Below are 15460 nucleotides of genomic sequence, written 5' to 3'. Positions count from 1 at the left end.
AACTGTGCATTACCGCTCTCCAACGTGCCAGATGCTTGACATTTTTTCTCACAAGCGCTATTTTGTTATTATTCACCACTGCAGCCTGCAGAGCTGCGCTTTAGCTGTGAGTTTATGTAAGTATGGCCACTAGGGACTTGGACCTCACATTCTTCTGGATCACTCTTGTAGGGAGAGAACGCACTCCCTCTGTGGGAGATAAAGCAGCCAGCCAAGTCAAACTGGTCCCAGGGTGGGACTGAGCACCAGCACCAAAACACGCCAAAAGCCACCCACCTTGAGGCTGCTGACAGAATACAACAGAAAACAATATGAATATCATCTGTGATGACGTCTGGGCGTCTGTCGAGACGTGCCACGTAAAGCTCTACCGTTACATGTATTTCATTTACTAGTTAATTAACGTGTGTTTTATTGTTTCGGTTCATCCATGCAGGAATTATAATTCTGAAAACGGTAAACTCAACTTCCAAGTGCTTCCAGACTAAGCTAAGCCATTTGTCTCCTGGCGGTATTTTAAGTTATAAAAGTCGTATGTATCTGAGAGTTGTATCCATCTTCTCATTTAACTCTGAAGGGGAAAAAAGAAGCAAATAAGCATATTTCTTTCCAATAATGTTGATCCACTTGTTTTAAGCTCACATGATAGTCCTAACAGTGAGTGGAAAACTGAAATGTTTAGGTTTTTAGTGCATTAAATGCCTTTCAAAGTGAAAACACACCAATTTTCTTTATGTCAAATGATGCAAGAGTAATGAGTTGTCGTGGTCTTAAGTATCATGATCACACAGAGATGTTCTACCTTCATTTGCTGTCACTCAGGTCTTAGCAGTTGGGAACCTCTAGCCGATTTGAAGTAAATCTGGCAAACAGTATTTGTCCCTATATTTATTATTGGACACACACACACAGAAGTCAAAAGTTTCATGGTTTTCCAGGTGTCTGAGGCCTCAAAGGTAAAAAAAAAAAAAAATTTAAATACCACAATCATTTGTTTGGATCTGTAGTTGTATCCACATACCATGTGATGCTTTCTGCAGATTTATTCTTCAACTCCATTTTTCATAAAGAAGGTGTAACTCTGGCCCTGGATCTGGCAGGAGCGCATAGGCGTGTGTCCCATGCAGTCACGTCAACAAAGCAATCATTCATGTGGAAGAGTTTGCACTCAGAGGGTTTAGCTCTGCCGGCAGGTGATGATGGACAAGCCTTTCAGGGAACGAGTGAGGGATGGAAACCTGCAGTGGGAGGGACAGACGGATGGAAAAGAAGGACTGGAACAGAGGAATCAAAATGTTCCCTTTTGTAGATTTCCCTTTACACATGAAGAAAAAAAAGAAGTTTTGCCGTACAGTATATATCCGGTTCATTGTCACCCAGTCTGGGCACAGAGCCACGGCGGAACAGTGCATTAGTTCAAGAGAGAGGGAACTTCTTAATTGCCTCCTCTTTCTTCCTCTTTTGTCCTCCCTTCATCTTCCTCTCCCCCCCCCCAACCGCCTTTCAGTTGGCTGAGAGGACAGGTACAGGAAACACTCATTCATTAACAACCTGGAGCTTGTTAGCTCCAGTGAAGCACTCTCCACGAAATGTGGAGTTCCACCTCTGAGGGTGACTCAGAGTGTTTGTGAGAGGGCTAGAGGTGAGGGGGGCTAAAGGGTCAGGCAGGGCCAGAGGAGGAGGGGTGGGGGGGTGACCCAGGGTCCTCCAGCAAAAGAGGGGAGTGCTGGTGAATGAGACCTTAACAACATTAGAACTCATTGAACCATGTCACCCACAAACATCAATGGGGTCACAGATATTTCACCTTTCAGAGTGTTTTTTTTGTTTGTTTTTTTACACACCGCTCGCTACCTTCCAGTGAGTTGGATGGATGCCTTCACATGCTCCAGGTTGCATGTTAGTTTCTGAGAGGACATAAGCGGGTCGAAGCTATTTTAATCCTTAAAAACTGCATTTTAAAGAACCGTTATGCACTCAGATGTTGTCGAATGAAACTATTCTTTCACCTTCGCTCCGTGTTCTCGTCGAGCAACAGACTAAAAGTGTCACGCCCAGTTAGAAAAGTTCAAACCCTGACAGACAACATCCTGCCACCCAGCCTTTCCAAACACACCCTGTCATTTGTAAGCCGTACGCCTGGTTCTTTGCACTGGCTGGACAGGACAGCACTCGGCAGAATAGTGCGCCTCTACTTTATTGGCTTTCAAAGATAATGACATGCCTACTGCCTGCCTCAAACCGCTGGACCGGGGTCAGGGAAGTTCCTCAGGCTCAGGTTGAGAGGGTGGCTTGGCGAAACTGACCCTCTGTTTTTAGTTTAGGATACAGACATCGATATTTACAATACAGTATAGTTCACCTTCATGTGTGGCAAAATGTTGATTTAATTTGCTAAAATTGCTGCCTGCCGGTCGACGGGTCTAACACTTTCTCTTACACCCATGCAGCTGACAAGTCTCTCTCTCTCTCCCTCTCTCTCTCCCTCTCTCTCCTCTCTCTCTCCCTCTCTCTCTCTCTCACCCCATCAGTGCAGCCAGCTCAAGGCCACATGCCCTTCTTCATTACTCCGAACAGGCCAGCTGTATTGTAACTACAACCAATTTCCTTGCAGTCTATAAAGCTGTCAATCAAAATCAGAAGGAACAGGGAGTGGAGGTGGGGGGTGCAGGGGCGGAGCTGGGTGGGCTGATGGGGAGGGCTGCAGGCCTCCAGACCAGATGTCAGAGTTTTACACTGCAGGACACCATGAGGGGAGGGGAGGTCATGTTTACCTGTAGCTATGCCTAATAGGTAAGACCAGAAATATATTCGCCTGCGTGGAGGTGATGTTTGTAGTGCCTCTCACTAAAAACAGCTTCAAACACACCGTGACATCAGACATTCAGGGAATGGTTTGATATTTTGGGAAATAAGCCTTTGTGCAGAGTTCGAAAACAAGATAATGTGGTCCATTTGAATACAATGCTGCAAGTGGAAACCCCAAAATGTCGAATTCATTCGGGCACAAAGCGCATTTGAAAAAAAAAGAAATCAACTCAGTCAGACCAAAGCAATCGTTTTAAGTTTCCATTTATTAAAGTTATGAACAAAAAGACAAATAAGTTATAATATTTTTATTTGTTAGAATTCTATCAGTGTTTGAACATTAATATTTAGAGAGCTAGTACAATTTTCTACTTTCTTGGCTAGCCTTTGACAAACTCATAGAAACAGCTGTCTCTCTCCAAGGATCGGAACATAATACTGAAGGGGAGGTGTAGATGTTGTCTCACAAGACAGTTAGCAGTGAAAGTGTGCACCGTAAGGTTTTTTTTCTGTTATGGTATATCATTACATATAAACTCTTTAAAAATATACTTCTGTCAAATACCTTGACAACTACTATGTACACTACAAAAATAAATTTTCATATAAATAAATTATATGGCATACATTTATCTTTGTAACTGAAAACAGCATACATCCACGCCAACCGAGACCAAAATGGCAGTCTGGAAGAACCACTGATTTTTTTTTTCCTTTTAAAATCCTCAAAGAGCTATGATGAGATCTGTAATGTTATATACTCTTTTTTTTCTTCCTATTTAACATTAGTAAGCACTTTATACAGATCAAACTCCATTAATGTAAAAACATTAAACTGTAATAGTGTTTTTTTTTCAATAGACATAAAAATCCCTGCATTTGTTATCCACTGGCATCACGACAATAATGAAAGAAAAAAACATTTTATATTACAAAAATATAAATATCGCAATTGAACGTTGAAAACATTTTAAAATGAATAAAATAGTTGCCAGCTATAATTCTCTCCACTCCTGCCAATGTGACATTGGGAGAAAACCAAACAAAAAAAATCCCAAACAGAACAACCTATTTCATGCAAGCAGCTGATTTAACGTGGTGGACAGAAAAAGGGAAGTTGCAAAGACTTCTGGGAGCTACATGTGTTCAACAGGAAGTGAGAGTATTAAAAAAAAAGGGCAATCAGGTGTGGAGGGGGTGAAACGACGGGGGGGGACAGACCTCTTATTAGTTTCATGGCGTCATGTTGTGGATATTTATCAGTGGGGAAGGCTGAGGCCACAAATTGCGGCCCGGTTGTCTTTATTGTCACTGAAGGAGAGCCGAGATCGAGTGAGAGGATGCACCAGCACACACACATAAATGTCGAAACACACACACATACCCTGCATAGAGCACATGGCCAGGCCATATAGGGCTCACCCCCTTAGCAGGCTGTGTGGGCTAGCTTATTGATTGGCCAGAAATAAAGAGCTACTTGAGGCGAGATATTCCTGTGGATGAAGTTTCGATGCAGTCAAGTGCCATGTTGAATCTGGTCTTACAGTTATACAGCCTGAGTGTTATAGCTTATCCACGAGACACAGAGTTCGTGCCCCGTGGCGACCCTGTTCCAGAATCAGTCATGTAAATGTCCCTGTAATGGCAGAGTGAGTTTCAGAGGTGGGTCTATGTCAGGATACAAGACAGAACCTGCTTTGAGCCGGCGAGGGTTAAACGACACACGACCTCTTACAGTAAAATACGACTACAGAGCAGCCTGACAGACAGTGATACAAAGCTGAGAGCTGAAACAGGTTCCAATGCAGAGGAGATCACGAAAAGAATACAAGTAAAAACAGCTTTTAAAAATTTCTTCATATCTGCTCGTCTTAAATAGCACGCATAGCGTGTCAAGTTAAACAGTAATTGTTTCATAACTACCACAGGTTTGTGATAAAAAATTAATAGTTTAACATGCGTACCTTTATACAAAAATGTGCACACACACACACACATATATATATACATACATAGACATATATATATATACAGTATATACATATATATAATATATATATGTACATATATATATATACACATATATATATACATATATATATTTACATACATATATATATATACACATATATAAATATATACACACATATATAAATATACATATACAGTATATACACATACATATATATATATATATATACATATATATATATACATATACATATATATATATATATATACATATATACACACATACATATATACATATACATATATGCACATATATATATATACACACATACATATATATACATATATATATATATATATATATATATATATACACACCATGGGCCTGTTTGATTATTCAAACAATTTCTCTCCTGTTTAAATGAGTGTAAATGTCTGTCTGTTCTGAAGATGTATTCGATGTATAAGCCAGAAGATAATGGGAGTGTTGTGTCTTACAGCCGTACACTCAGCGACCACGCACTTTTGATCACTTCTTTTGTTGAAGGAGACATTTGCATAGTTATAAATGTATAGTATTTTTAAAAAACTATTTCGAGCAGCAACAGTGAATGCTGACAGGTATCTTTTTGTCTAGATGAAACTTCCTAATGGCACAGATCCACAGATGAGTGAGCAGTTATCAGAGATCTATCTCTATCTCACATAAAACACACACACATACATGACCACAAACACACACGCACACACACACAAACACCATGCAAAATGGCAGCCCCAGTCTGTTATGAGGAGTTGTACAGCTCCTAAAATTATAGCTACTTTTTGTTCATATTTACATATGTATACATCTTTTAAATATAGATATCTAAGACAATAGTCCACTGGGTTACAGTAAGAATGAGCACCATGACGGCAATAATGGCGAGTTTTCCGCTGCTTGGGGCGAGCCGAGCTGGGCCGAGTCAGCTGCATAGTATTACAGACGAGTCCATCTTTGGCCGTTGTACTTCCGTTCTCCACAACTGGAAACAAAATAGGGGATTGTTTTGAGAATTCTTCACGATGAAGCATACTTTTCTAAAAGGATAGCTGTACTCTGGAGCAGCTGAAGCCGTCTAAAGCTCACCTCAGCTTGCCCGTCTGCAACTGCTGCTGTCAGCTGCCTCAAACTCCAAGTCCTGAAGATCCATGGCCTCCACGTCGACCCCTCTGGCCCCCGCGTGGGCGTCCGAGGGCACGTGCGGGTCCTGGAAGGCAGGCTCTGGCCCCTCCGCCCCTGATGGGCAGTAACCGTCTGCCGCAGTGTATCCTGGGTGAGAGGGAGCGGGGGGGCCCTGGTTGGACAAGGGGGCCGGGTGGACGGAGACGGTGACGGAGGCCGACGCCGTTACCGTGGTGATGGGTTGGCAATACGGGGCGGCGTTGGGGCGGCGGTGCGGGAGGTGGTGGTTGGGCGGAGGGTTGTGGGACGAGCGGGGTCTGCGGCCTGCCGAGTGTTCTCGATGGCCGTGTGAGCCGCAGTGGGCCCCGGCCTCAGTGGCAGTTTCAAAAGCGTCCATGCGCGGGCGGGCTGGGGGGGGGGTCTGCCAGTGCAGCTGGCTCTTGGGGCCCCTGCTGCTGTTACGGTGAGTGGTCCCGGGCTGGGGCCTGGAATCACAACCCTGAGAGGACTGGAGAACAAGACAATGAGATATTTATTCATATTATTACATCACGTGTCATTTAGCAGATGCTTTTATCCAAAGCGACTTACAATAAGTGCATCAACCTAGAGTACAAACTAAGAACAACAAGAATACAGAAAGTAGCATTTCCTCAACATAGTCGAACTACAAAAGTACCATAATAAGAGATATTTAGGGTCAATTTGACCCCATTCAATGTTTAATGTCGGTGTTCTTTGGGGTCAATTTGACCCCAGGCTGTTTTTCACTGTGTCAAACATATCAGAAATATCAACTTTTTTATATATTTAAAGGACTATTTAGGTAGTCAACAAACAAACATAAAGTACCTCACACTTAAACTTGGGAAACAATATTAATTCTAATAATTTTCTGGAGGTTTTAATTGCTGGGGTCAAATATGTTAGTAAATGTGAAGGTAACAGGAGGGTTAAATGCCACTGACGTGCTAATCTGTGCTTTAAGCCAGATATAGTCGGAAAAGATGTGTTTTTAGTTTCCGGCGGAAGATGAAGAGACTTCCTGCTCTCCTGATGTCAGCGGGGAGCTCGTTCCACCAATGAGGAGCCAGGACAGCAGACAGTCTGGATTTCAAGTCACAAGTCGATCGGCTGTTGCCGAGCGGAGTCGAACGTATAATGCGTGACGAGCGAGAACTTCCGCAAAAAAGTGAATGATTCATGCGACACAGCGGGGGATCCGTTTCCTCACCGAAGACGTCGTGTAGGTGGGAGTGTCCGGCTGTCTGGCCGAGCGCCGGTGCCTCGACCCCGCTCTCCTGTCCTCCTCCGTCCTGGCCGCTCTGCCCCTGCTGGCTCGGAGGTGGTACTGCTGCTCCTCTGCTCGAGTCGGTCCCCGGCGTGAGGGCAGGTTGTAGTTCTGCATCTCCTGGCTGACGCCGGACGCCGTGGTGTTCGAGCTGTCCTCGGAGTCCGACAAGTCCGAGGCCGCGGCGGAGGTGGCGGCGGCCGCGGCGGCGTGGCGAGGACGGACTGAGAAGCGGACCACGTGAGGAGGGGCCTCTGGGGACGGAGTGGGCAACCGGTTATGACCGTCGATTGGAGACACCTGGGAAGCGGAAAGGGAGGAGGTGAAGATGCAGCAGTGAGCATTCATACTTTTGAAGCGGACGAAAATGCTACTTTGGTCTCTGATTCAATGTCCGTTGCGTCTTACCTCTGGATAGGGCCCAAAGTATGACAGTAATACTGGAAGAAGGACCAGTCCATTCAGAACTCCAAGTACTGTTAGGATGGCCAACACGGCAAAGAAATACCTGCAACACACCAAAGGCACACACTTAAATAGCTGAACATGGGGAATAAACTTTAATCTCACGAATAGTTCAACTAAACATGTCGGAAGAAAACACACCACGTGCAAAACTTCCTAAATTACAAGATATGTACTTTTTTTTTAAATGGGGAAATTCTACAAAGAAAAAAAACCCAAAGAAAAAAAATAGAGTTGCCCGGCCAACACATACAGACGAGAGGAGAAGTGGAGCAGGCTGGGAAGAAAGAAAATACCTGTGCAAACCACAGAGGTTTAGACGTGGGGAGACATGTGCAAGATCAACCATTAACACGCCCGAAATAATACCTCCACAAAGTCACCCGGACACTCCCCAAACACGCACACACACACACACACGCACACGCACACGCACACACACACACACACACACACACACACACACACACACACACACACACACAGTGTGTTTGAGGAGCAAAACAGAAATGTACCTTGTGTGTTTCTAAGTCTTGCCAAGGAGGGTTAGTCTTTAAGAAGCCGCAGAGAGAGAAGAAAGGGGGAAGCATAATTAGCCAGAGCTGGTTAATTCAAAGGCTCGGGAAGAAAGAAGAAAAATAAGCGCGGTGGTGGTTGGAGGGGGAGGATCGGGGGTGAGGGTACTCTCTCTTGGGTCTGTGGTGTAGAAGCAAACATGGAGAACACAAAGCAGTGAGGAATGTGAAGGGAGGGGTAAAAAAGGGGAGAAGAGAGGTGGGCAAGGGGGACGTTGGGGCGGTGGGGGGGGGGCACAAGAGGACAGGGGCCTCTCTCTCTCCTCTTCGGCTCTAAAAAAGAGAGAGGGAGAAGCAAACAAATGAAGTGAAGGGTATAGAATTTAAACAATTTAGTGTCGGAAGAAGAGAAGGAGACCCTCAGAGCACCACCCCTCCCTGGTCTCTTTCTCTCCCACTCTTTTATTTCTTTCTCTCTCTCCTCTCTGCCTCGCCTCTCTCTCCCTTCTTTCCAGCTAAGCCCCTGTGACATTCCCGGCAACTCCACAATCCCCTCCGTCTAATTAAATCTCCAATGCATCAGGTAAGACCCCCCAATCTCCCCTCTGAATTCCTCTCTCTCTCTCTATTAGCGAGGGCTTTCCTCCTCACTTGGTTGTCCGGTGAAAGCTCTCCTGTTATCAGGGACACACTGTTCAACCATGAGCCCCTTCGCCTGACTCTTGACTATGCTGTTGGTGTGTGTGTGTGTGTGTGTGTGTGTGTGTCTATGTGTGGGGGATGTGTGTATTGAGATTTAAGTGGACTAACTGAGGTGTAGATGTGCCGGTATGCGATGCAGCTGGGCCTCAAACTAAACGCACATTCATAACTAATCCGAGTGGGTGTTTATATCTATGTGTGTGTGTGTGTGTGTGCAGGAAGGCATTGCACAGAGGAGTCACAAGTGAGGAGAGCTGGTTCTCGTCTACCCAGCATGGGTGGCCTCCCCTTCACAATACGTGAAAAACGGATGGTCAATTAATTAATATGCAAAATGCCTTTGTGTTCATCTGGATCGTGTGGACACACACTTGTGCTGCTTAGCACTAACGTTTTTTCGGTTTGCATGAAAACAATACGCTCAGATCTAATATGAGCGTTGATGTGCTGCATGTCGCCTCCCATTCTCATGCCACAAGTATCTGCATCTCTCAGTTTCTCACTTCAGTTGTATCTGTCGGGGTAAAGAGGCCGGATCCAGCCTGCAGACAGAAGCAACCTGGCGAAACGGGTCACATGTGGAGTCCACAGCGGCGAGAGCAGCTTGCGGTCTTTTTGTATACGGAGCGACTATATGACAAAACGACATCATCTGAATCAGAATGCACAATAATCAACCATGTCCAGTTGTTGTTGTTGTTGTTGTTTTCTACTTAAATGGATTAATATAGGTACATGATAGGACTGCATACAGTTAACTCTTTGGGAACATTTTGCATTAAGTCTTTTTTTCTTCTTCTCTTTTTGAGGTTCCTCGTTAACCCTTGTGTCGCCTTCGGGTCAATATGACCCGATTCAATGTTTCACCCTCCTGTTACCTTTATATTTACTAACATATTTTACCCTTGAGGTCAATATGACCCCTATTAAAATCTCCAGAAAATTATTAGAATTAATATTGTTTTCCAAGTTTAAGTGTGAGGTACTTTATGTTTGTTTGTTGACTCCCGAAAGAACACCGACATTAAACATTGAATCGGGTCAAATTGACCCGAAGGCGACAGGAGGGTTAAATATTGAATCGGGTCAAAATGACCCGAAGGCAACACAAGGGTTAAGGCAGGTCAGATGTCACCACTGGAGTGAATTTCCTGCACCGTCTTATTCGAACTCCACCTCCTGTCAGTGACAGGAAGCCCTCCACTGGCAGTGAACTTGTGCCCAAAGTTCACGTTCAACGACGTTTGGTCGTGATCGATCACAGACAAGCGAGTATGTAGAACTTGACCTTTGACCTGGTCTCTGGCAAAGCTCTTCCCACACTATACAGTATCGAAAGCCCACCCAGCCGTCTGTCGTCCGCTTTATTCCATTATCAGAACTGTTTCTGTAAGTGGAACTGAAATAACGGCGGCGTCGCCACTGTGAGCTCGTCCGTACACACCGGGAGGGCTTAGACCAGGGGTCAGGAACCTTTTTGACTGGGAGAACCATAAAAGCCAAATATTTCTAAATATGTTTCATTGAGAGCCATATAGTATTAATAATATATATATAGTATAATTAAATATGACTTGCTTTTAATGCGACATCTGGTGCTGCATGTGGCTAGAGGGGGGGGGGGGGCACACCGGCATCGGAGCTCTGCGGCGCGCGAGACGGAGAGCCGAGAAGCGTTCACGCGACACGTAGAGACAGAATGACATGCTGCTGGTTAGATACGATCAATAGCAGACGTTTAGTTTAATAAAAGAACGTCTTTTCCCTTGTGTCGCCTTCGGGTCAATTTGACCCAATTCAATGTTTAATGTCGGTGTTCTTTCGGGAGTCAACAAACAAACATAAAGTACCTCACACTTAAACTTGGAAAACAATATTAATTCTAATAATTTTCTGGAGATTTTAATAGCTGGGGTCATATTGACCTCAAGGGTAAAATATGTGAGTAAATATAAAGGTAACAGGAGGGTTAAACATTGAATCGGGTCAAATTGACCCGAAGGCAACACAAGGGTTAAGAAAAGGACCTGACATTACTTCTGCTGTAATCTGGCGCGAAAGAGAAAATTACAGGGGGGCGGGCGGAGATTTTTTGTTTTTCAACTCAACATTTTCTGGGAGCCATATGCTGTCAACGAGCCAGAGGTTCCCGACCCCTGGGTTAGACGCCGCGTCCCCTCCTCGGATACACATGTACGCACGGACGTCTCCACATGCACGCGTGCAGCCCGCATACCGGGCCGACTGACTGTTTGGAGTGAAAACATTCGCAGGGCTGACGGGGGGGGGGGGGGGGGGAAGCCAGGGAAACATTTATTTCGGCGCGAGCAGAAAAATACGAGCCGCTCCTGTTGTTATCGCACCGTCTCGGGGCCGCTGCTTTGTTTGCTCAGACAACAGCAGAACCTTTAAACGGAGCCCCGGGCCTGAGCCAGAAACCAGAGCGCGCCACTGGAGGTGAGGAGAGAAGGTCGACGCGCCTCCCTGTGAGTGTGTGTTTCCCAGAGTGTGTGTGTACCATGTGTGTGCGCGTTCACTGGCAGGCACGCCATCATTGACCCCCATGATTACGAGGTCAGGGAGCAGGTTGGTGTGTGTGTGTGTGTGTGTGTGAGGGGGACTGTGTGTGATAATGCCGGTGTGCATGCATCCGCGCAGGCCTGTGCACATGACAGATCACATGGACGCCAGTGCTCCCTTTTCGTAAAGGAGCGTGTCAACCAAATTATACAGCGACCTCAACCACTTTAACTCATTCACAGAGTGAGCTCACTGGAAACTTCTCATAATACTTCAGGCTGGAGAATGTACAGGATCATTCATTTTAGGGCGACTGGTCGCTACCTTTCGGTCCGATGCCTTCCAGAGCACGCGCGCACAAAAGGAGCCACCGGCGCAGAGCCCCCACGGCGTTCTAATTTCCACTTTTCCTGTCGTTCCACAACTGCCCTCTTGCCCTTCACCCCGTAACTCCTTCCCGTGCTTATAAATGTCGAGCGAGGGCTGTTAAACTCGCCGGAGGAGATTACAAAGGCCAGAAGACTTTCCCGCTCCCTCTCTCTCTTTTACTTCGTTTCCTTCTGCTTCCCCATCTTACTCCCACTCCTCTTCCTTCTCTTGACCTCCAACTCTCCATCCTTCCCCTGGGTCAGGGTTAAAATGCCAGGCATGAGACATGCTAAGGGGTATATATCGTTTCTTGGAAAGCAAGTGCCCAGAAATCGACAAAAAAAAGGAGGTACACTACCGTTCAAAAGTTTGGGGTCATCCAGACAATTTCGTGTCTTCCATGAAAACTCACTTTTATTTATCAAATGAATTGAAAATTTAATAGAAAATATAGTCAAGACATTGACAAGGTTAGAAATAATGATTAATATTTGAAGTATTAATTTTGTTCTTCAAATTTCAAGCTCAAAGGAAGGCCAGTTGTATAGCTTATATCACCAGCATAACCGTTTTCAGCTGTGCTAACATAATTGCACAAGGGTTTTCTAATCAGACATTAGTCTTCTAAGGCGATTAGCAAACACAATGTACCATCAGAACACTGGAGTGATCGTTGATGGAAATGGGCCTCTATACACCTATGGAGATATTTCATTAGAAACCAGACACTTCCACCTAGAATAGTCATTTACCACATTAACAATGTATTGTGTGTATTGTTGATTAATGTTATCTTTATTGAAAAAACAGTGCTTTTCTTTGAAAAATAAAGACATTTCTAAGTGACCCCAAACTTTTGAACGGTAGTATATGTCGGTGGTAGCTGTGAAAGGGATGAGGTTCACGGAAAGGGAATATGAAAGGGAGCTGCGGGTGGAAGACGAGAAAGAAACCGACAGAGGGATCGGTGAAAAAAAAGAAAAGTGAAGAGCCTTCATGCATGATTGGTGGCTCAGGTGGATTCCTGTGTCACGTGCAGGTCGAGGCACGGTCTCAACGGTCTCCTGATGCCACACAGGCACCACGCCGTAACCTTCTCATCGGCTCAACGAGCGGAGCATTTTCTAACGCGGCTCGCCGTTTGAACTCACCTGACAATGAAGTCAAACTCGGAGCCGGCGAGCATGAGGACGCCGAGTAAGGTGGAGAAGGCTCCATCGAGCACCGGAGCGAACATGTGCTCCAATGCCAGCACCGCCCGCCTGTGGCGATCCCCGATGGCTGTCAGGAACGCCTGCGAGCACAACGACGGATGTCACGTCGACAAGAGGATCACAGACAAGCGATTTTGTTGTCCTTGTTGACAAAGCGAGGAGTTTTTTCTTTGCGCCGTGTCAACCTACCAGGGCCACGTGGACAGTGAACTCCACTCCGATGCCCACAGAGGCGATGAGAATGACCACGGGGACGGCACTCAGCTTGATACCCATCAGCCCCATGAAGCCAAACAGCTCCACGGTCATGAGAGAAAGCACCAACACCTGAAGGGGAAAGGATGAGCTTTCGTTAGACAGGAAGGTGGTTGATATATATAGATATAAATCTATATATATATATATATATCAACCACCTTGATATATATATATTTATAAAGATATATATATATCAACCACCGTGATATATATAGATATAAATCTATATATCTATATATATATATCAACCACCTTGATATATATATATATATAAAGATATATATATGTCAACCACCTTGATATATATAGATATAAATCTATATATCTATATATATATATATCAACCACCTTGATATATATCTATATATATAAAGATATATATTTATCAACCACCTTGATATATATAGATATAAATCTATATATCTATATATATATATATCAACCACCTTGATATATATCTATATATATAAAGATATATATATGTCAACCACCTTGATATATATAGATATAAATCTATATATCTATATATATAGATATATATCTATATGTTTTTTTCTCTATTTCCCAAGTGACAGACCTGAAAAGCACATCAAATTACCATACAGGACTGTCTCAGAAAATTAGAATATTGTGATGAAGTTCTTTATTTTCTGTAATGCAATTAAAAAAACAAAAATGTCATGCATTCTGGATTCATTACAAATCAACTGAAATATTGCAAGCCTTTTATTCTGATTTATTGCTGATTATGGCTTACAGCTTAAGAAAACTCAAATATCCTATCTCTAAATATTAGAATATCATGAAAAAGTATACTAGTAGGGTATTAAACAAATCACTTGAATTGTCTAATTAACTCGAAACACCTGCAAGGGTTTCCTGAGCCTTGACAAACACTCAGCTGTTATAAATCTTTTTTTACTTGGTCTGAGGAAATATTAAAATTTTATGAGATAGGATTTTAGAGTTTTCTTAAGCTGTAAGCCATAATCAGCAATATTAAAAGAATAAAAGGCTTGCAATATTTCAGTTGATTTGTAATGAATCCAGAATGCATGACATTTTGTTTAATTGCATTACAGAAAATAAAGAACTTTATCACAATATTCTAATTTTCTGAGACAGTCCTGTATATGGAGAAAAGAAATCTTCTACTTTATTATTAAATTATAAACAAACTGTTATTCACTGCTAGTGCTGTGTTCATTTATAGTAAACCTGGCTTTGCATGTATGCGTGACAGATAGGGGGCAATAAGACACGAGGATGATATGCGTCAGTATCTCTATCTCATAGAGGTGTTAAGGAACTATACATGAGGGCAAAATATGCGTGTGTGTGTGTGTGTGTGTGTGTGTGTGTGTGTGTGTGGAGGCTTCAGTGAAAAGGGGGACAGGAGCTGGGAGTAAATGCCATTATCAGCTGACAGGCGTCAGGTTACATGGGGCCCAAATCCTTTGAAGAGGGCCGAGGTGGGCAGGGGAGGGACTGGTGTGTGTGTGTGTGTGTGTGTGTGTGTGTGTGTGTGAGTACATATACAGTGAGCGAGCACAGAGTATGTGTCCAGCTGGGCGTATGTGTGTTCTGGCTCTGTTGACACTTGAGATCTTGCATCTTCAGTGATCTGATCACTAGTGGAGAGATTACATACTAGAGAAAATTATTTGGACTTCTTTTCTCACTATTTTGAGATCTTCGTAGACTTTGTTCTCCTATATACAGGGTTCTTACACATGTTGACCAATGCATTTCCATGACTTTTCCATGACTTTTCCATGACTTTAAAACACTTTTCCATCACCAAACCGAAATCTCGGTGTACACATGAACAATTTAGAACATGTTGCGTATTGAGAGCGTACTCCGGCTTATATTTTGAGCATCCTTCTTTAAAAAACATCAATTATTTTAAACTCCGTGTAAATGAACATGTGATCATAACACATTTCCATGACTTTTCCAAAACTTTTACGCTTTAAGTTTTTTCCATGACTTTTCCAGGCCTGGAAATGACCATTTTAAAAATCCATGACTTTTCCAGGTTTTCCATGACCGTACGAACCCTGTATATATCACTTGACTGACTTTTAATGTCTCTAACTGTGTTTTTTTAATGTCACAGAGAACAAAACAACATCACAAGTGATCGCTCGAGATGCGGTTGAGACCTATTCGAGTGTGA

At 43.7% G+C, this 15460-nt stretch overlaps 1 protein-coding gene across 3 annotated transcripts in view; it reads right to left on the bottom strand.

Moving 5' to 3' along the window:
- Nucleotides 1-5387: 5387 nt before the first annotated feature.
- ptch1 (patched 1) overlaps nucleotides 5388-15460 on the bottom strand; it is a 56727-nt gene continuing 46654 nt past the window's right edge. For 2 of the 3 annotated variants that reach the window (XM_056419591.1, XM_056419593.1), the window contains 6 exons: nucleotides 13210-13347; nucleotides 12958-13100; nucleotides 7644-7743; nucleotides 7179-7535; nucleotides 5909-6452; nucleotides 5388-5804 (listed from right to left, as the gene is read on the bottom strand). In XM_056419591.1, the coding sequence (XP_056275566.1) occupies nucleotides 5910-6452; nucleotides 7179-7535; nucleotides 7644-7743; nucleotides 12958-13100; nucleotides 13210-13347 (1281 nt within the window). In that variant the 3' untranslated portion in view covers nucleotides 5388-5804; nucleotide 5909. Of the gene's footprint in view, nucleotides 6453-7178; nucleotides 7536-7643; nucleotides 7744-12957; nucleotides 13101-13209; nucleotides 13348-15460 lie in introns of all 3 variants that reach the window. The other variant, XM_056419592.1, reaches the window with a different exon arrangement.

This window comes from Pseudoliparis swirei, chromosome 7 (assembly GCF_029220125.1).
Source record: "Pseudoliparis swirei isolate HS2019 ecotype Mariana Trench chromosome 7, NWPU_hadal_v1, whole genome shotgun sequence".
Classification (NCBI taxonomy): domain Eukaryota; kingdom Metazoa; phylum Chordata; class Actinopteri; order Perciformes; family Liparidae; genus Pseudoliparis; species Pseudoliparis swirei.
The sequence above is the reverse complement of the archived record's forward strand: the minus strand, read 5'-3'. Positions and strand labels throughout refer to the sequence as shown.